The 22,104-nt window shown below is 47.0% G+C and overlaps 1 protein-coding gene across 1 annotated transcript in view; it reads left to right on the forward strand.

Moving 5' to 3' along the window:
• SORL1 (sortilin related receptor 1) overlaps nt 1-22,104 on the forward strand; it is a 159,341-nt gene that overhangs the window by 97,803 nt on the left and 39,434 nt on the right. Inside the window, exons 22-27 of the mRNA XM_060104032.1 lie at nt 3,482-3,655; nt 5,513-5,626; nt 9,757-9,879; nt 12,171-12,290; nt 17,992-18,117; nt 21,384-21,491. Of these exons, the coding sequence (XP_059960015.1) occupies nt 3,482-3,655; nt 5,513-5,626; nt 9,757-9,879; nt 12,171-12,290; nt 17,992-18,117; nt 21,384-21,491 (765 nt within the window). The remainder of the gene's footprint in view (nt 1-3,481; nt 3,656-5,512; nt 5,627-9,756; nt 9,880-12,170; nt 12,291-17,991; nt 18,118-21,383; nt 21,492-22,104) is intronic.

Genomic DNA, 22,104 nt, shown 5'->3' on the forward strand with positions numbered 1-22,104 from the left:
ACCACTGTGCCACCAGGGAAGCCCAGGTCTGCATTTTGACATGTGCTTGTCAGCATGTGTTGGCTGAGCACACAGCCTCAGCTCCTGCAACACTGTGTTCTGATGAACCTGTAAACCCCGGTTCCCACCCCGAGTCTTGGCCGGTCCCTTCATCCCAGCTGCCATGCGGTCACCACTGTGACCCCAGAGCTACTCTGGCTAGTTTAAAGGAAGGTGACTCTTTGAGACATAAAGGGGAAATCATGGCCTGTCTCCTGCTTCCCTGGGACCTCCTGCCCGCAGACACAGGGCCAGTGAAGCCAGTTTGTCATCTCTCAGGCTGGTTTGGGTTAAATCAAAGCATTTGCAGTGGCACCTGGCTGCCGGCACTGCCTGTGTGCAGTGGGTGCCTCTTGGCCTTGAACTTGTTTGCTCAATCCTGCCTGCTTTGTCAGACACTGAGAGTATTACGAGGTCATGATGGGTATTGGCAGTCCCTGGTGCCCGTCAAGCTTTATTAACTTTGTTGTCTGCTCCTGACACAGACAGGACCTCGTCCTAGCCATGTGTGAAGTGATAACGACATTTACTCTAAGGGATTTTGCTGTGTCATAAGCACCACACTAACTTACCCAGTGGGCTTGTATAACCTCAGTTAACCTTCCCCAAGTCCATGTGTATTATGATTCCCACTTGATAGATGAGAATGTGGAAGTCACGTTCCGTACCTTTTCTCCATCACACGTTTAGTAAGTGGTGAGAATTTGAACCATGGCCTAGTTGACTTCAAAGCTTGAACTTCAATAAAACCATCAGGCTCTGTTCCGTCTATGATCTGTTGTTGGATTAGCAGTGCTGTGGGATACAACAGCGATCAAGAAGTACTAGATTTTGATTGATTCTTATTTAGGAGAAGAATTTTGTTCACTTACAAAGTGTCTCTTCGGGATATTTGGTTACAAACAGATGCATTTTTTGTCTTTATACCTGGCTGTTTTTTACACAGCGTTACTGGAATTAACTCTTCATAAAGAGTGTTTTTTCCTTAAAACCGCTTACTTTGCAAGGCTATTAATGTATGCAACTGATGCTGTAATGGGTTAAAATATTTTGGAGTTCTTTGAATTCTCCTTCAGAGCTTGCAGTAAGCACATGCTTTTCAATATCTGTAATGAAGGCAGATATTTATTATGTGGGGTGGATTTGATAATTGTCAAGTATGTAGATAGTTAAGCAAGATAATAGCAATTTCGGCTCCTAAACTGGTTCTGGGGGAGTTTTCCAAAGAGGAAATCTAAAAATGTTCTGTGAAGCCCCCTAGTGAAGACACTGTGGGGCTAAGTGTTTGGTCTTCTAAAGGAACATCTTTGGAGATGAAGGCTGACAGCTGTCCACTATTCACATTGCCCACCTTGCCCACAAAAGGCTGTGGCATCCTGGGTGAGGAGTCTCTAGCCGTGTTGTGCTGGAACTCTGCTGAATCCTCCTTCCATGCTCTCCCAGGTTCTCAGTAACTAGCACTCCCGTTTTCCGTACTGTGGCTTTGGACCTGCCCTGCCTAACTCTTGGGGTCATTGACTTGGCTGCCTAGGTTGGGGTTTGTCCCTGGCCCTGCCTCTCGGGCTGCAGATTCATTCAAGTCTGTTGAGACCAATCTCCTGAATTACCACATCTCCCTTTGGGCACTGTACTTTCGCCTCTTGCTTCTTTGGGTGGGAACATTTGCCCTGCACGGGAAAATGTCCGTTGTGTTATTTTACAGACACGACCCATGTGAAAATACTCCTGTCGTTGAGTATTTTTCAAATATTCTATTATTGTTCAATTTCTTGGAACGTCAAACAGTACAGCGTCCTTTGAATACAAAGAACATGTTCCAGAACCCCAGATGTGGTTGTTTTCATTACTGGCGGCTCAACATTCCCTCCTGCAGCCCGCGGCAGGTGTATCTGAGATAAAGGGACAGTGTCTGCCCACGGAACAGATGAGCGGAGCTGGTTTCTGGCATTTCTGCTCCAGTCAGCAGGTTATTCACTATGATAATCCAGCCTATAGGTTGATGGAGTCATTTGCAAACCCCTTTTGAATGTTTCATCATACAGATCTCCCCCTGTGGATGTGTGTATTTTATCTACTTGGTAATGCCTTGTGCTCTTGGATCCTTAGCATGAAAGCAATACTGTTGCTGTAGCATGGGGGGTTTTATTTTTATGTGTAATACCAGTTAAACACCGATGAGGTGCCAACACATCCAAGGCTTCTGAGTGTGTCATCATCCGAGTACTGATTGTGATTAATGAACCCTGTTTCCCAACCAGAGGCCAGCAGAGGCGTGGCATAGCTCAGATCTTGGCTGGCTGGAAACCGGTTACTTGGATTTGATTCTGGTGGGGTTCTCTGTCCGTGAGATGGCACAGCTGAAGAATCTTTATCAGTTGAGTTTTATCCAAGCATTTATGTTTATTTTTCCCAGTTTTGGTGATGCGTAGTCACAGGCAAAAGGAAGAAATACATGTCTTAATTTACATGGCTTTCACGTCGCTTTTGAGTTGCATCATATTTTCAGTTGTTAGGAAATGGTTATGGGTCCTCTCTCTCCTTCCCAGAAAGACGTGGATGGTAGAAAACACCTTTTCCATCACTGTCCATCCACAGAAGTCCTCCCTTGAGAGTGCAGTGGAGGATTGTATGGACTCTAGCTGACACTCTCTTTGGAAAGCTGAACCAGAGAAAAGATTGGAAATAGTGGGCTAGATCAACAGTAACTGGTCCTTCTGTGGGTTCACTGCATGTGGATTTATTGCCTAATGGGTCTCTGGTTGGTTCCTCATTGAGCTCAGCAGCTGTGCCCTGGCACAAAGGAATTGAGAAGGGTAGGCCCAGATTTTTGTCTGAGCCCTGTCGTTTCTCAGGTGTATGTTCTAACTAAGGGCTTTGGGGTCACAAGGTGTAGTAAACTCACTCAAGCTAACTCAAGTAAAAAGTGCTGTGGAAAGAATGAAGGGGTTAGGAAGGAACCCAATATAGGAGGTGCAGGTGCGCCAGTGGGGACTGGGGCCTGGCCTGGCAAAGCCGTCCTCCCTGCCCCTCCCTCTTCCCTCGTCCCGGTGTCATCCTTTCTTCTCTCCATAAGTTGGCTTCATCCTCCTGACGCTGCAGACTGATCTTAACTGCACGGCTCTGACTTGTACAGGTTTTGGCTTGCCCTGCAGCACCTGTGACACCCATGGGGCATGACTCTCCTCCCGGATCCAGCTCCCCACCTACCCTGTCGTGTCTCAGCATCCTGATTACAGATTCCGAGGAGGACCAGTGGGTGCCTGGCTTGGTTCTGGGGCCATCTGATCCAGCCGGGGCCCGGCTCACCCTCGCCACTTCTTTCTCTTCCTGAGCTTCGTGTTGCTGGGTCTGTAAAAGGAGGAGGTCGCCCTGGGTCTCAGGCCTGCGTTTGGTGCACCCTGGTGTTTACTAACCTGGCCACCGCCATCTGTCTCCTTTCCAGGAAGCACCACCTGTGCGTCCAGGCCGTGCAGCCTGCTGTGTCTGCCCAAGGCCAACAACACTAGGAGCTGCAGGTGTCCAGAGGGTGTGTCCGGCAGCACCCTCCCGTCCGGGGACTTGATGTGTGAGTGTCCTCACGGCTATCAGCTGAAGAACCACACGTGTGTCAAAGAAGGTGCGTCCCTTTTCCCACCATCCCCCTTCCCTTCTGTCCCCGCTCCGGGTGTCCTCGATGCACTCATGTTTGGGGTTATTAAAAATGCCCAAGGGAGATGGGCTTCCCTGGTGGCGCAGTGGTTGAGAGTCCGCCTGCCGATGCAGGGGACACGGGTTCGTGCTCTGGTCCGGGAAGATCCCGCATGCCGCGGAGCGGCTGGGCCCGTGAGCCATGGCCGCTGAGCCTGCGCGTCCGGAGCCTGAGCTCCGCAATGGGAGAGGCTGCAACAGTGAGAGGCCCGCGTACCGCAAAAAAAAAAAAAAAAAATGCCCAAGGTAGAAATTAAACCCCCCTAGATACAGACATCCTGGTTCAGGTTCCAAGGCCCGTGATCCCTCAGTCCTCATCCAGAACAGGCCCGTGCTGTTCTTTTAAAAATAAGAGCTTGGGCTTCCCTGGTGGCGCAGTGGTTGAGAGTCCGCCTGCCGATGCAGGGGAAACGGGTTCGTGCCCCCGGTCTGGGAAGATCCCACATGCTGCGGAGCCGCTGGGCCCGTGAGCCATGGCCGCTGGGCCTGTGCGTCCGGAGCCTGTGCTTTGCAACGGAAGAGGCCACAACAGTGAGAGACCCACATACCACAAAAAATAAATAAATAAATAAATAAATAAAAATAAGAGCTGCTTTTAGGATTAATGTCAGGAGATTCAGGCTTTCCTCTGAGTGCCCCTTTCTTTTTTTTTTACCACCTCTTCCTCTTCTCATCCACGCCCCACATCTATCTTCTCCAGCTTCTCCTGCTTCCGTAAGTCGGACCACCCTGACTTGGGCAAGGGACTGGTCGGACTCCTTCAGAGTTCACCACATCTCATCCAGCAGCTTCCCGCCCCCCTGCCCCCCGCCCCCTGCCAACCTGGAAACGTCTGAACTTTCCAACCAATATTGCAGAGGACTTCCAGTCTTTCCTCCCAAGCCCCGGCCAAGCGGCTGCAGCAGCCTCGTTCCACTCCCCCTTTCAACACGGATTCTGACATTTTCCCCCTGAAAACCTGCTAAATCTTTCTTTCCTGTCTAGTTTTTCCGTTTACCCGAAGTGGCCTTCTGGGCTCTCTTAAGAAATACAAACGGAAAGAAAATGAACCTTTTCTTCTAAGACACAGGAGACTCTCTTTCAGCCTCTCGACATCATCTTAAAGTTGTTTGGAAAGAAATGGAGTTAACACTGAATTCCAGCAGCGGAAGAAGAGGGCCTCTCTGTATCCCTGTCAGAATGCCTTTGGTTATCCAAACAGGAGGCCGGTCATCACGTGTTCTCGACCCAGTCGACTAAACAGTGCATTTTTTTCTGTGTGAGGAATTGTAACTGCTTGCTTTGAAGAAGTCATGGGGTAGAAAAAAAATCCTCAAGAATATGTAAAGCAAATCTCCATAACCCTCCTCGTTAATAAATGGAATATATGTGAATATATATGACCATAGTATGTATAAACTATATAGATACACTGAATATATGTTTGGATCTTTGTACACAGTCCCTTAAGGAGTTCCTTGTGAAGTTAGTATTTTATAACATTGATACTAGACCCACCATATCCACTAGACCCACCTGGTACCATCCCTCTCCTTTTTCATCATTGTAACCCCCTCTGACGCTCCTAGCTGCCTCTTCTCCAATTTTAATTAAAAGAGGAGAGAAGGGAGCCTCCTTGGATGCTTGCTTCCCAGCGGGCACGTGTGTGTGGCATCTCCCTTCCCCTTTGCCGTCTAAGGCATGTTATTGGAGTAAGACAAATGGACACTCAAAAGAGAAAGCCTTGTGGTCCAGCAGGAAGAATGATATTGGTTTCGTTTCCTCCTCTGTCTCCCCCCATGGCCAGAGAACACCTGTCTCCGCAACCAGTATCGGTGCAGCAATGGGAACTGTATCAACAGCATCTGGTGGTGTGATTTTGACAACGACTGCGGGGACATGAGCGACGAGAGAAACTGCCGTGAGTCCCCGCTTGGCCGAGTTTTGGGGATGATAGGCATTTCCCATTACTCTGAAGGCTGGTCAGCGCCTCCTGGGTGGGGCCTGCAGTCTGGGGCCCCCATGATCAGTGATGCCCATTTAAGCGGCTGGAGAAAACACATTTCCGTATTAGATATTTATTATTAATTAAAGCAAACCCACTTAAGTAAGCTAGCTACTCATTGCAAGAGATTTACAAATAAGCATCGCATGGTTGGAACTTAGCTGATTTGGGAGTCAGGCAGTCTGGGCTCTGACTGTGGCTCTTCCACTGTGAATAGAGCTGGTGACCTGGGGCAGGTGACCAGGTGATAGTCCTTGATTTATAAATTTAATGTTTAGCCTTTTCGGAGATGGGAAACAGGCTTTATCTTGTTACCTCCAATCACTTGGTGCCAGCTACCTGCCAGGCTCAGGAGAGGTTGTTCTAATTGGTGATGCCAGCTTTGGCCTGGGTTGTGGGAACATTGGTATGTGTGCATGTAGATGTCATCTTTGGACTATGTCATTTCTAAGGTCCAACTATGAAAGTATGTGATTCTGTTTAGCAAGGTTTAAGGACAAACAAATAACTACTTATAATGGATAATCTATTTACCGCGAAGTTGGCCATCTTTCTTCAGTTAATTTTTAGTAGCTTTGACATCATCTCCTAAGGAGGGGTCAGTCAGTAATGTGTTCACCCGTTCACTCAACACGTGTTTATTGAGGACCATGTGTTCCAGGCTCCGTGATAGGCCTGGGGATAAACTGGTGATCAAAGTGGACACAGAGTTTACAGTCTGAAGGGGGTCAGAGAAGTAACCAGCCAGGTATATTCGAGCCATGAGTGCTGTGATGGGACAGTGCCATGAGCTTCAGGAAGGGTGCCCCCATCAGACTTGGGGAGGTCCTTAGGAAGGGTGGGCACAGGTGAACCAAGCAGAGGTAGAGGGAGGAAAATTCCGGGCAAGGGAGCAGCATGGACGAAAGCCCTGAGGCCAGTGTGTGCTGCATGAGCAGGAAAGCAGCGTGGGTTATTGAGAACTTGAGTGGGAGCCATCGGGTAAGGGGAGGGTGGACTGGTGCCTGGGGCCCAGAGTAGCAAGGACCTTTGGACTTTATCAGAAGAACAGTTTGGAACCGTCGAAATGACAGGATAAGATTTTGCCTTTGGAAAGATAAAGATGCGGGCAGAATGAATGAGGTGGGAGAAAGGCCAGAGCAGGGAAGCCAGAGACCAGTCTGAAGGCTTCTCTTTCAGATATTCTGCCTTTGGAAATCCAGAAGCTCGTTTATCATTTTGTGCTATAAGGGCAGATTAATGGGTGTGCCCCGTCTCTGTGTACCCACCTTGCCTCTGGCGAAGATAGTTTGCCAGCCGTCTGTAGAGCACGTGCCTGTTCCTATGCCCCTCCTCCCAGAAAGCAACTTCAGAAACAGTCAACTCGTTAATTCATCTGGGCCCTGCAATCCTATGTACTGCCTTTTCTGGCTCATAGGAGGTTATTACCAGACCTTAATCATTTTTCCTTGGTTTCGGTGGCTGCCTTTCACACGGAGGGAGAGGAGCTTACCAACAGATTTAGGAGAGCACTAGCCTCTCTGAGTGTTTTTCTTTTCTGCAAAAGGGACACTGATCAAACCTCCTGTACCTACCAGAGTCTCAGGAAGGTGTGATATTTGTGAGGGGATAGCCAAAGCCCCTTACAAACATTAATTGATATTAACATCACTGGAGCAGATTCTGCAAAGGAGTTTGTTACGGAAGAGGGTGGGCAAGGAGACACTTCTTAGAATTAACACATTGTGAGAAAACTGCCCTGACGTAATGAGGCGTAGCTGAAGCAGAGAGCTATAAACTAGGTGACCTCGTGTCCAGTAGCTCGGGATTCCTCCTTGGGTTCCTGGGCTTTGGTTTCTACTAGATAGACGAGCTGGGGTCTCATATTGGTTCAGTGTTTTGCCAGGAAGACCTCCCTCCATCTCCTTCCCCACAGCCCCTGAGCTGTGGCCTCACAGGTTTCCATGCAGAGTTTAAGCTTCTCCTCGGAGTGAAGTATGCAGCTGGCTCTGCGCTCCTCCTGGTTTGGTGCAAATGTCAGCTGGGATTGACCCTCCCGAGCCCCTGAGACTTGCTTTCTGCTCTGCTTTCTTGCAATTCCCTGCGGCTCGGGTCCTGGACTAGTCCGATGTGGCAGAGGTGAGGAGGTGAGGGGTGCAGGGTATGAAACGTGGAGCCTGGGAGCCAGGAGGGTGGTGCTCATCAGAGCCTTCCTGAGGGTCTCCCTTATCAAGGAGGAGGGGGCAGGCACCCTGTTCCTGGGCAGGGCTGCAGGAGGGGACAGGCTGTGGCTGGGCAATGCTGTCTGGAAGTTAAACGAGGCATCCCGTCAGCTGCCAGGGAAGAGGAGAGGCGTGGCAACAAAGGCAGCCGTGGGAGGGATGCTGTGGGCAGGTCCCCCTTCCTCTTCGGCAGGCTCCTGCCCTGGGTGGCTGTCAGCCGCTGGGGCTTTTGACGTGAATCCCCTGCAGTCTTGTCATTTCTGCCTTCATCCCCTGCCTCCCACCATGAACTCAATTACGGAGAAGAAACGGAGCCACAAATAAGAGCGTCCGGGCACATCTGACTGCAGGGTTGCCGCCCACCTCTCACTTCCTGATACTCCCCGCCCTCATCCCAGGATCCTGTTCTATCACGTCATTCCTTGTGGATTGGCTGCTCTAGGAGCAGCCTTCTTTCCCAAAGCCTTTTCTGGAAGGTTCTAGGGCTTATGCTTAAACCCAGGTAATTTCTGTTCAGAAGGGGGAGAGAAATGGAATTATGTTCACATTCTGAGGCAGAAGGGCGAGAGGAAGGATGGGAGGAGAAGTGACATTTGTTTAGAGCCCATTATATTCACATCCTAAGGATGGGTGCTGGTCCCAAACTCGTTTTCTCATGGACCTTCATAATAATGCCAAGAGGGTAGGTATTATCTCCACTTTACAGTAGCGGGAACGGAAGCCCAGGGGGGTTGGGTGAAGTAAGTTGTGGCTGGTGGAATTAAGACCCCTGTCAGGTCTTGGTGTCTGTCATCACAAGCGCTTGCCCACGTTACCTTCTCTTCCTTTTGCTGTGGAGGAAACGGAGGCTCGGGAAGGTTAAACTTCATTGCTAGAGGAGGAGCCAGGGCCAGGCTTTGAAGCCCTGTCTCGCCTGACTGCAGGGCCCCTGTTCCTGCCGCAGAATTTGACCTCACCCTCCCTCTGTCCTCTGTACGGTGCGGAGCCAGCTTCGTGTGTAAAACCGGGCCTCGTAATGGTAGTTTTCCAGATGAAGGTATGTCTGCCATTTATTTAGGAAGACACCATCACTTCTGAGGGGATCTTAGGAGGTTATCTAGTGGAGCGGTCCCCAACCTTTTTGCACCAGGGACCAGTCACGTGGAAGACAATTTTTCCATGGACGGGGGGCTGGTTTCGGGGTGATTCAAGCGCACTGATTGATTATGGTCTCTGTGCAGTCAGACCTCTCTGCTAACGATCATCTGTATTTGCAGCTGCTCCCCAGCGCTAGCCTCAGCACCTCAGCTCCACCTCAGATCATCAGGCATTAGGTTCTCATAAGGAGCGAGCAGCCTAGATCCCTCTCACGCCTAGTTCACAGTAGGGTTCACACTCCTGTGAGAATCGAATGCCACCGCTGATCTGACAGGAGGCGGAGCTCGGGCGGTAATGGAGCGATGGGGAGCGGCTGTAAATACAGATGAAGCTTCACTTGCTCACCCACTGCTCACCTCCTGCTGTGCGGCCCGGCTCCTAACAGGCCACGGACCGGTACCAGGGACCCCTGATGTAACGCGTCATGCTGTCTCGTAGCTCAGTGATGGTTTCTCAGTCTTCCCAGCCCTGTTCGGATCTGGAAGCCGTCCATGGAAGGATAGGCCCTTATCTCCCTTGGTTGTAAATTTCAGGTTCTCGCGCGGTTTATTTTTTCTGTAAGTCTAGGTTTCAATTCTGTTGTTGAAATTCATATTACAATTAAAATCTGCTTCCTTCTCTTTTTCAGTTGGCTTTCCAGTGGGATGTTTGTATTTGGGGGGAGTTGACTGGACCTAATGAGCATGTCGTATCTCTTTCCCATCCTAGCTACTACCATCTGTGATCTGGACACACAGTTCCGCTGCCAGGAGTCTGGGACCTGTATCCCACTCTCCTACAAATGTGACCTTGAGGATGACTGTGGCGACAATAGCGATGAAAGTCACTGTGGTAAGGGGACGTGCTGTCCAGGAATCCTCTTCCAGAGGGGGCAGCACCCTGGCTCATGGGACGGGTTGGAAATGGAGCATTTCTGAAAGCCATTGTGGGATTTATGACATCAGCTGCATGGCCACCTCCATTCACATGGTAGGATTGATTCATTCATGAAGTGATGGACGCTGCTTCCTTGCAGAGATGCTGTACGCATGAGTGTGAGAATTAGGAAGATTTCTAAATGAATTCAGGCAGTTATTAACAGCTGTACAGCCTTAGCCCACGCACGCCTCTGGGCAGCTATGATGTTAGCCTCCTGAAGACTCAGAGCTATACCTTTGTGAACTTTTTTTTTTTTTTTTTAACTGATCTAATTCAGTAAACCCTGTTAGAAGTCCGTGGATGGTACAACCGTTGTTTGAGCATCTGTTTTCTGAATGGAAATTTTTATTTAGGAAAATAGTGTGTTGGAATTGAAGGAGTGGTGGGAATTCTCTAGTTCAGTCCTTTTGATTTCCAGATGAAACACCTGAAGTCCATAGAGGTCAGGGGGCTTATTCAAGGAGACACAGTTAGTTTGTGTCAGAAAAGGAAACTGGGACTGTGTTTCCCACTCCCTTCTTCTTGCATAATCCTCCCCTGTCAGTTTCACGAGCCCTTAGTTGATGGGCTCTGGGTACCAAACCCGTAGCTGCTGACTGTCACGGGAGGGAACAATACACAGAGTGCCCCAGCCTGGAGGGGAGCGCGTGTGGGGGGCCGGATGCTGACCCCGCCGCTGCGAGGGTTCTGTGAGGCCCCATGGGCTCCCTGCCTGTATACGGGGGCAGGTCCAGTCCAGCTATGCGTGTACTTCTGGACGGGGCCTGCATCATCACGAATGGGGGCTTTGACTCACTGGGACTCAAATAAGGAGAGTGGGGGAAATGATCCTAGCCTGGATCTCAGAGCACATCTCTGGGGGGGAGTGGTTACGTAATTTTCCTTCGTCTTTGTAAGAATACGAAGTTCCAGGAAACAGTCCTTGGGGTTTGCAGTGTTTTCCCTTCATTCCTCCCACGTCCCCCTCTGCACTCAGAGGGTTAACATGTGCAGCCAGTTTTGCTCTCGTCGGGAGGAAGCGCCACGTGGTTATCTGTTTCTAATGTGTCCTCTCACCCACTCGCTGGACACATGTTGGACCATTAAACGGTGTCCGTCCCTCAGATTCTCTGTTCATGGTCCATTCACGCTGCTGCACCTGAGTCCACCTCAAGGTCTCAGGTGGTCCCTACCTCAGATCCAGGTCCTCTTCGTGAGTCTCCAGACTGTTTCCTCATGAATACCTGCTCCCCAGTTCACCATCAACCTCTCTCACTGTGGCAGCCACCCCAGGCCCCCGGGCGTGGCTACTCCTGTTTTCCTAGAATCTTTACAATTCCATGGGAAAATTCCGTTTTGTTAGTAGCCCCAGGGCCTACAAAAGATGCTGTCAGTGTAGTTGCCCCTCCTGTCCCGGTCAGACTGCCTTGGTTCATTTGTCTCCAGCCCCCACCCTTCTTGAGACAGCCCACCGGCCGGCATCCCAGGAGCTCTACCCACAGGAAGTCACCAGCTTTTCTGTTTTGGGAGCTCAGCACTGATCTCTCTTTCCCTGAGCTGAGCATCTCACATTGATCAGCACACTGGGCCTTCTCATTACTCCTGTTCTGAAACCACAGGCTCTGTCTCTGGAAGTCTGTTTCTTGAAAATCTGGCTTTCTGGGCAGCCAGAGCATTGCTTCTCAACCTTCTTCCCAACATAGGAAGCGTAGAAAATGATATTTGTAAAGTGCACCAAGATAAATGGCCAAGGCCGCTGTTGCCTAGAGGCGACTGGTGGCCAGTGTGTGAGGTGTCAGGATCTCAGCACACCTGTGCCCCATTTGTAGTGCACTACAGTCATCCCTGGGTATCCACAGGGTATCAGTTCCAGGACCCACCATGGGTTCCAGAATCCACAGATGCTCAAGTCCCATAGGCGGCCCTCCATATCCATGGATTCCGCATCCACAGATTCAACCAACCATGGATCGTACACATAGTACATATTGCACAGTTGGCTAAATCTGTGGATGCAAAACCTGAATATCCAGAGAGCCAACTGTACTTGGGCACCATCCTCGAGGACTTTCTATCCCTGGTTAAAGTCTTCGTGCACGCATTCTGGATCATCAGCGATAACAGGGATGTTGGGTGCATCTCTAACCCTTAGGAGCTTTGACCTCAGAGACAGAATTCCAGGCAAGCGTTTGTGCTCAGATCCTTGTCTGTGGTCTCACCTGCAGAAATGCACCAGTGCCGGATTGACGAATACAGTTGCAGCTCTGGCATGTGCATCCGCTCCTCCTGGGTGTGTGACGGGGACAACGACTGCAGGGACTGGTCTGACGAAGCCAACTGTACTGGTCAGTATTCCCTGGACTCCCTGAGCAGCGCTTACCTGCTCACGTGCTGGGTAACATTGCAGCCCTACGTGATCGCAGAATCTAGGCTGTAAGAAATGGACCTGAGAAACCAACGAGATCAGTGCTTCTCAAAGAGCTGGTCTTTGATAAGCTTGTGCCGAAAATTTAACCAACTCTCTGCTTCCTTCATTGAGAAGGTCTTGCCATGAAAAAATGTTCAACTGAACAGTCTCCTGAGTGATAGAGTTGATTTACATTTTGGCTCAAGCTTATTTCCTTAGGACCAGTAACAGAGTTTACAGACTGACCCCTGGTCTGGGGACCATACATTGAGTAACATTGAACTAGCTCATGTTTTGGAATGCAGCATCAAGGGGTTCCCTAAACAGTGAAAGCTTAAATTGTGCTTGCACCTGTTTTGGGTAAGATTTTATTGAAAATAAATTTGGGAACAACATTAGAATATGAGAGGAAGCCTGGGTGGTGTAAGGTAGAAGTAATGTTGTAATTCTTCTGTTGGGTGTTAAGTTCACTCATGTTCACTCCACTGTTTTTTTGTGAATGAATGAATGAACGAGGGCCGTATACATCATGGTGGACTCGGGGACAGCAAGGAGTTGGGGAAGTTGGAGGCAGGAAAACAAAGCCCGCTTCTGATGAGTGAATTTTCTCTGCAACCTCCTCTAGAAATTGTCATTCAGTTCTACCCTAAACCCCTCCAGTGATGGAGGTAAAGATGTTTCCTTTAACCCTTTTGTGGCTAGGGGAGATCTGGTCATTCAGGCTTCACTTTGCCATCCACTGTGAATGGATCTTCACTCTCGCGAATTAAATCCCTTAAGTCCCGTGTCTTAATCTCTCTTTCCCCCACAGTACCCCAGCAGTTCTTACACACCGCCCAGCATCCGGGAGCTCAAAGCATGCCTCCTAATTTGTAAAAGCAAATAAAAAGTAGATCTGTTATCATGTCCCACACTTACATATCAGTGTGTTATGCTTTGCTTTAGATTTGGTTTGTGAAGGGCAGAAATGATCTTTTACTCCTTTATATTCTCCCAGTGCCCAGTTCAGAGAACCTCTGTTGATTGGGTATTTGTACACAACTGTAACTCTCCATTCATTTTACTTTAGAGGTGACCTTACGTGCCTTTAAGGAGTAAACGGAGCTCCTCAGAGGCCAGGTACATCACACAGGCTGATCTGTGATGTTACCAGATTCCACCCCCTTGTAAATGTTCCCCCCCCCCGCCCCCCGTATCTTTTCTGGCGCAGTCTCCGTGTCTGTGCCTCTGCTTCTGGAAGGACTGCAGGCGATTGCTTCTCTCCGTGTATAAGCCTGGCCTGCAGAAGGAGGAAAAACCGAGGCCTGCAAAGGAACTGCCATCAACCCAGGAAGCATATGAGTGCTGTTCGGAAGCTTTGAGTCGGGCAGATAGTTGGTTAATAAATTAGAGGGGTGCACCTGGGCATTTCCGTTTGTAAATTGCGGTATTGAAGGAGACTGAACATCTTGTCAGCACAAGCACGTTAGTCAAACTTGTGTTTTAGGTGCATGTGTTGATCCTCCACAAAGAATAAACAACTTCATTTCTGTGGGTGGGCTTGACGCAGACTCCTCGTTTTATCTCTGGTTTTCTCTGGCAGGGCTACACACCTGGGGAAGTGTAGAGTGCTTGCACCACAACTGCAGCCTTGTTCCAATGGCTGTGCTTCCAAACCTTTTAAAGATGATTCTCCTTGTCTGTCATCTCAGAATAGTTGGGGGTCAGATGTGAGCGCATTCTGATGTGTGGCGGGTTACTTCATTTCCTGGCCTAGTAAATTAAGTCACCTGCAGAGCCAAAGAAAATGGGTCGACTGACTTCCTGTGGGCCTCAGCTCTCATGCATGGTCTGTGCCGGGCATTTTCTTGGCTTTTCCCCTCCCCCTGTTTTGCTTTCCATGGAATTGAGTTTCCTTTATCCCTCCCCCCCCCCACTCCCCGCATTGATTTTGAATGTAAACGTTTCATTTCTGTTCTTTTAGCTGTTGCTCTAGACATCTTATGTGTATTCCTAATATCTTTCCCCTCCCCTAGACCTGCTTTGATTCTAGTCTCTGACCACAGTTTCAATACTGACATACTTCGTATATATTTAGTATTTTAAAACACAAAATACTCCGTATTTTAGTTTTATGCTTTAAAAATCCTAAAATTAGTCATCATTATTATTTTTTAGTAACCAAACTTATTTATAGGTACCTACCTGTCTACCACTTCTGCTTCTTGTACCTAATGCTTCCTTTCTGCACACATCCTTCGGTGTTTCTTGTAGCAGGAGTCTGTGAGTAGTAAACTTCAAGTTTTTGTTTATAGAAACATGTCTTTATTTTGATCTCAAAACTGAATTCAGATGGATCTGGGTTTCTAGATTTGTAGTAATTTTCCCTATGTATTTTGATGGAATTAGTCCCTTTCTTTCTGGCCTGTTTTGTACTGATTTAAATTCTCCTCTCAGATTATCTGTTCAGACAACAGTCTGACATTCTTTTCTCTCCAGTAGTCTCTAGGTTTTTTGCATTTTGTTTGTTATTCAGTTTCACCTACCTAGGTGTGGGAGTATTTTTATTTATCCTGTTTGTTTTCCTTCTAAAATCTGAGCATTTACATTTTTCATCAATTCTGGGAAATCACAGCCACTATCTTTTCAGCTGTATCTGTTTGCTACTTTGTCTACTCTTGTCTTCAGCAGCAACTATCAGCCATTTGCTGGACTGTCTCATTCTGGTGTTCATGCCTCTGGTTTTCATATTTGCTGTCTCCTTATGACTCTGTGCTAGACTCTAAGTGACTTCCTCAGATTTCTCTCCAGTTCAACAGTTCTCTTTTCAGCTGGATCTAATCTACTGTTTCACACACCCACTGAGCTTTTTATTTCCATGGCTATGTTTCTTTATATCTAGAATTTCAATTTGGTTCTTTTTTGTGTATATAATTTTTGGTGTACTATATGTGTGCTTTAAATTTATTAATTAATTTATTATTTATTTATTATTAGTTATCATTTATTATTTATTTATTTATTTATTATTGATTGATTGATTGATTGATTGCTGCATTGGGTCTTCTTTGCTGCGCCGGGCTTTCTCTAGTTGCGGTGAGTGGGAGCTACTCTTTGTTGTGGTGCGCAGGCTTCTCATAGCAGTGGCTTCTCTCTGTTGTGGAGCATGGGCTCTAGGCATGTGGGCTTCAGTAGTTATGGCACACGGGCTCAGTAGTTGTGGCTTGTGGGTTCTAGAGCACAGGCTCAGTAGTGGCATACGGGCTTAGTTTCTCCACGGCATGTGGGATCTTCCTGGACCAGGGATTGAACCTACGTCCCCTGCATTGACAGGTGGATTCTTAACCACTGCGCCGCCAGGGAAGTCCCTCTCTTTGATTCTTTTTCAAATGCTGCCTTTTATTTTTCAGTGCGCTTTTCTTTATGCTTTATGTTATTTTTTTTACATTATTAATCATTCAAGTTGTGTTGATATTAGCATTTCTTTTTCCTCATTCATGTCCTAATGGTCCAGTGCTTTATAATAAGGCAGTGCTTTCGTTGTCACAGTAGTTAATTCATCTCTTCGGCCCCACTTTTATTTGGCTAATGCTTTTGATCAGGTGTCACAACGGGTCTTGCTGAGTCAGGAGAGATCTGCCCAAGTCAGAGAATAGGTAGGAGGATAATGGCCTCTATTAGAAACCCTGGTATTCTAATTTCATGATCATTTGCCCCATTAGCCTTTCTAAGAGTCACAATGAATCCTGCTATGCAAAGGATTCTTCACCTTCCCCAAATTCTTTAGTCTGTATTAAAGTCCATCTCTTTCATCCTTGTAATTAAAAAATATTATCGATTGGGCATGTATCATTCATCAGACACTCAATGTCAGAGAGCTAGTAAGTTACTCAGAAGACAGAAAAATTCAGAAAAAGAGAGTATGTTAAGCATTCCAGCCCTACCTGGCCACTTGAATGAAATGGTGCAAATTAATTAGTCTTTCTTGGCTCAGCATCTGTGATGGAACCTGGAGATCTCAAACATGCCTCCCAGAATTGTCATTTGGAAACTTCATTAACGCTCTGAAATTGTTTTCAACTGGAATTGAAATGCATAGGCTGAATAATAACAAGTACATCGGTATGGCAATGAGTTTAGGCGACAGTATCTTTTATGAAAGCGAGCAAGGCTTTGGTGAGGAATTTTTTAAAGGGCTGTCAGATTTGTAAAACCAATAAGTCAGAAGTATTCCAGGCAATGGCTGTTACTGGGGCAAAGCTCATGTAACATGCATGATACACTTATTCCTTTTATCAGAGATAAGTATATTTAAAAAAGATGTTTAATGGATTCTGACTGCCAAAGGCTGTAAAATATTGAAACTTCCTGTAGACTTATTTGCATGCTACCGGATATAGCCTTGGTCTTTGAGGAGATAAGTCAACAGATAATGGACAACCGTTTGTTGTAAAGTGGTTTGAAAAATCAGGTGCTTTGTATTTCAGACTATTGCCAAAAAATAGCCTCAAAGGCAGTAGAAATTCTAGAGGGCATTGGAAGCCCATTTTCCCAACACTTGAGTCACTATTACCAACCATCTCGATTGAATAAATAACTGTGGTGTGCACTCAACAACCCACTTTTGTTTGTTTTGCCTCCTTCTGTTGCTAGAACGTCCTGTCCACACAGTTAAACCAAGAGAGCCCATCTGTCTTGGTTATATTATTTTATGCCAGTTGTAAACAAGGCCAAGCCTGGCTTTCAGCAACAAACAGACACAAACTGCTCTCTGTGTCAGAGGAGGAAAGGGAACTCTGATGCAGAAGGCGCTTAGTAGTGTTGGTTGGGGTTGAGGCAGATATTATGCATTTGAAATAGTCTTTGACCGAGGCTTTGGGATGTTTTCTAAACGACTTCCAGGTGGCCTCAGCCCATGTATACAGATGAACCTGTTAATTTATAACAGTGGCTCTGTTTCACTTGCCTTTTTTTTTCTTTTAATGACTGTAGAGAATGCCACGTATTATTGGCTGGTAGATGTCTCTCTCAACTGTCCAGAAAGTTAGATTTTGGGTACATCTTTTATTCTCTTCAGACCTGAGGTTTTCCACATTTGAAATTGGGTGGTTTATTTAGAATTATAAAATCATGGCCTTTCAGAACTTACAGGGGTCCTTAGATAGGAATATAGATGATGAAATTGAGGCCTCCACACAGTGGGGACCAACTTTAGAACCCAGTCCCCTGAGCACACACTGCCTGTCCTTATCCTGCAGAATCTGGATGAGTGAGAAGATAAAGTAGCCAGGTAGAGTGGAGAAAGCACAGGCTTTGGATTTGGACGGCCCTGGTGCTATTACTTCATTATCTTTGAGAATGTGGGCGAGCTTCTTAGTATCCTAAGCCTGTTCCTCATCTGTAAAAGGGGGAATACTTCTTACCTCATAAGTTGTTTTGAAAGTGACTGATTTTTTAACATGTATATCTGTGCCTGTAACACTGATAAACTCAGAGCCTCAAGCTGTTGCCCATTCAGGAGGCTGCATTCCACCTTAAGGGCAGCCCCAGGTCATACCTGTGATCTAGTACAAGCCTTCTCTCCACTTGGCCCCTGGTGGTGATGGGAGCACGGAGGTGAGGGACATCTTGACCATTTCTCTCTTCTCTTTCTCTGGCAGCCATCTATCACACCTGTGAGGCCTCCAACTTCCAGTGTCACAACGGGCACTGCATCCCCCAGCGGTGGGCGTGTGACGGTGACATGGATTGCCAAGACGGTTCTGATGAAGATCCAGTCAACTGTGGTAAATGCGAATGCTTTGGCCCCCACCCAGAGCATTTCCCATGTCTGCTGTTCAGGAAAATAGACAACAGACAGGCCAGGAAATTGAATAGTGTCCCACTGTGCCCGGGTGCCCACTCTGACCACTAGTGAGCCTGCAGTTTCTGTGTGGCACTGCCGTGCAATGTGTAGGCCTGGGTTATGTAGTCTTAATTCTTGGGCAAGCAGGTTGCCTCACTGCTTGTCCATAACAACTTTGAAGAAAAGAAATAGAAACCCACTAACCCACCTGGAGCACTAAATGCAGTCAAAGAAATTAGCCAACAGTTACTATATAAATTGTATATTTTATGGCTAAGAGGTCTCTGTTATGGCCTCTTGGGGAAATGGCTTACCACTCGTTAAGGCAGAACTTTTTCAATATGATCTATTTAAGAAAGGATTCTGAGATAATCATTTGAAATTAACCACAAAATAGCTGCCATACAAACACAATACATAAAATGCTTTTTCACACCAAATTAAAAAAAATTTTTGTTTTATATTGGAGTATAGCTGATTTACAATGTTGTGTTAGTTTCAGGTGTACAGCAAAGTGATTCAGTTACACATACACGTGTATCTATTCTTTTTCGATTCTTTTCCCATATAGAGTATTACAGTGTATTGAATAGAGTTCCCTGTGCTATACAGTAGGTCCTTGTTGATTATCTATTTTATGTATAGTAGTGTGTACATGTTAATCTCAACCTCCTAATTTATCCCTCCCCCCAACCTTTCCCCTTCACACCAAATAGTTTTAAAGCTCTCTCTCCTTATCCTCTTGCCGTGTGTCTGTGGGAAAGACTCCCTGTTTTGTCCTTATAGTCTCAATACTCTGCTCACGCAATACTTCTGACACTTCTTGGCCACCAAATGTGTGTTTTCCATATCAAGCAATTCCCCGACACCAGCATGTCCTACAATTTAACTCAATCCTGACACTGTCCTCAAGACAGTGTCACATCACACAGCCCCCACTTCAGATGCCAGTCACAAGTCCTATGTTGTCACATGTTCTTCTGATCAACCAGCTATAAATCTGGGTTCCTACAACCTCTTCTTTGGGTTTGATAATTTGCTAGAATGGCTCAGAGCACTCAGCGAAACAACATTTTTCAGTTTATTGTAAAAGGTTATGATAAAGGAGAGAGGTGAACAGCCAGATAGAAGAGAGCCCAGAGCCCAGGGCAAGGTATGGGGAAGGCCATGGGCCTTCCATTCCCTCTCCAAGCCCCACCACCCTCCAAGTACCTCCACGTGTTCAACAGCCTGGAAGCGGTCTGAACTGCCTACTTTTGGTATTTGGGGGTGGGGCTTCATCACTTAGGCCTGATCCATTGTGAACTCAGTCTCCAGATCTCTCCTCTTCCTGGAGTGGGGATGGGCTGGAAAGCTCCAAGCCTCTAATCGTCACATGGCTTTTCTGATGACCAGCCCTCCCGCCCCCCCGCCAGTCACCTCATTAGAACAAAAGACATTCCCGTCACTCAGGAAATGATAAGGGTTTTAGGAGCTTGATGCCAGTAACCAGGGGCAGAGACCAATATACATCTTTTCTATTATGTCATACCATACGTCCCTAATTTTCATGGGGTTGTAGTCATTGTCTGCATGCTATTCTATATTCTGCTCCTTTCATGGCACAATATTAAACAAAGATGTTTCCATACGTCTGTATTTTTCTGTGGTTAGCATTTTCACGGCAGATGCCTTTCCTCTTTGTATTGCTATAACGTAGTTTTACTTAGTCCCTCCCTGGTTGAATAATTTCAGTTTCATACTGTCATGCATAGTAAAACTGTTCGTGTCCTTGGAAATGAAGGCTTCGTTTTCCTTTGAGGTACTTCCTGGGGTATGTCCCTCAATGTGGAAGTGCTGGGTCAAAGGTTCTGATTGATTTCCATGGTTCTCATGAAGCGTTTCCAGATTTTATTTCCAAGTGACTCTACTGAAAGGCTTTCCATCAGTAATATATCGTATGTTTCCCCAAGCCTCCCTTGATTTAATCTTTTGAGTTGTTTTCACTAATTTAGTGAGTGGGCATTTGTCTTGTAAAATTTAAAATTTTTACTTTTGAAAAACCTTTGTATGCTGAGTGGCATTAACTATTTCCCCAACTCAGGTACTCCTCTACTGTTTCTCTTCGATGTCCTTTGAACAGTCTCCTAAGAATGATGACTTTTTTTTTTTTTTTTTTTTTTTTTTTTGCGGTACGCGGGCCTCTCACTGCTGTGGCCTCTCCCGTTGCGGAGCACAGGCTCCGGACGCGCAGGCCCAGCGGCCATGGCTCACGGGCCCAGGCGCTCTGTGGCATGTGGGATCTTCCCGGACCAGGGCACGAACCCGTGTCCCCTGCATTGGCAGGCAGACTCTCAACCACTGCGCCACCAGGGAAGCCCAGAATGATGACTTTTTTACAGGATTAAAACACATTTATTTTCTTGCCTTATCCCTGATCCTCCTGGGACCATTCCACCAAGAGTTAGGTTTGCAACTGGCCTGCTGGAAGTGATTTTTAAGCCACGTGTCTGGCGATAGCTCTCTGTTCAGGAGAAGGGGTGACCTAGTGCTAAGAATTCTATGCTAAGTACGAAACCTAAGATTCTTAACATTTCTGGGACAAACTTTCTCCAAAAGGGCTTCGGTTTACAATTCCCAAAGAATTAAGACAGTGAGTGATTTAAGAGTGTCCTACTTTTTTCCATCCACTTGAAGCTTTTCTTTTATTTTTCATAAAAAAAAATTTTTTTTTGAGTAGGTAAGAAAAATCTGCTCAGTTCCCTCCCTTTGTTGTGTATCCTTTCAGAAGATTTTTGTGCATATATGCAAATTTAAATATACTACGTGTTCTTGTCCTGTTTTACACATGTAGTATGCCACGTACCTTGGTTTTCCATATAACTGTATACCTAGGACTTGTTTTTACGTAGTGCTTCTTCAGTCTCTTTGTAACAGGCTAGTGTTCCTGTGTACAGTCATTACACAGTCCCCTGTTGACGGATACGTATCTATTACAAACAGTGCTGCAATGAATAACCTTGTGTCTCCGTTATTTTTCACTCGTGTAGGTAGATTACTTTTCTTAAGTGCCATTGCTGGGTCACCGTATGTATACGTCTGTAATAGTGATAGCTCTCCGTAGGGTGGCACAAATTTATACCCATCACCTCCCCAGCCCCCCGGCCAAACAATGATGTGAGTGCCTGCCTGTTTCCTTATTCTGCTGCTTCTTGAATCACATTCCAGAGAAGAAGTGCAACGGATTCCGCTGCCCGAATGGCACCTGCATCCCGTCCAGCAAACACTGTGATGGTCTGCACGACTGCTCGGATGGCTCAGACGAACAGCACTGTGGTGAGTCCTCACCCTGCCTGGGGGGTGCCTTATGGCTGTGGGTGAAGGGCACACATTGGACTAAATGCTTTCATTTCCTCAGTACCTGCCTGCAATTAGCTTGTAAATGCAGTGACCCCAAGTTCTCGACCAGGACTCAGAGGGATGGAGTTGGGGAGGTGCGGTTTGGGGGAAGGAGAGCAAGGGAGGGAGCCGTGGTGGGTGACTGTGGACTTAGGTCATGGTCCATGATCATCTTTGTTCAACTGCAGTATGTCCTGTGAATGGACCAATGGTTTGGAATTGGACACTTATTTCTCCTACTTCATTGGTTTTCCTAGTTGCTGACTATCACTCGGGTAACAGTTTTAGGCCCAGGATCCTTTTTATGCCCAGTTTTTTTGGACCCGGAAAGGTTGTCTGGAGTCAGTGGTGCCCATCCTGGGGAAGAGCAGGCTGGAGACCCAGGGATGAGCCAGCGTGGCAGTTCAGGTCTGAAGGCCGCCTTCTCGCCGTGTCTTCACGTGGCCTCCTCTGTGCCTGCATTTCTGTTGCCTCTTATATGGACACCACTTCTATTGATCCTTTTGATCAATTTATCAATTGATTTATCTCCCTTAACCTGGATTACTTC

The sequence above is a fragment of the Mesoplodon densirostris genome, chromosome 7 (assembly GCF_025265405.1).
Source record: "Mesoplodon densirostris isolate mMesDen1 chromosome 7, mMesDen1 primary haplotype, whole genome shotgun sequence".
NCBI classification, from domain to species: Eukaryota; Metazoa; Chordata; class Mammalia; order Artiodactyla; family Ziphiidae; genus Mesoplodon; species Mesoplodon densirostris.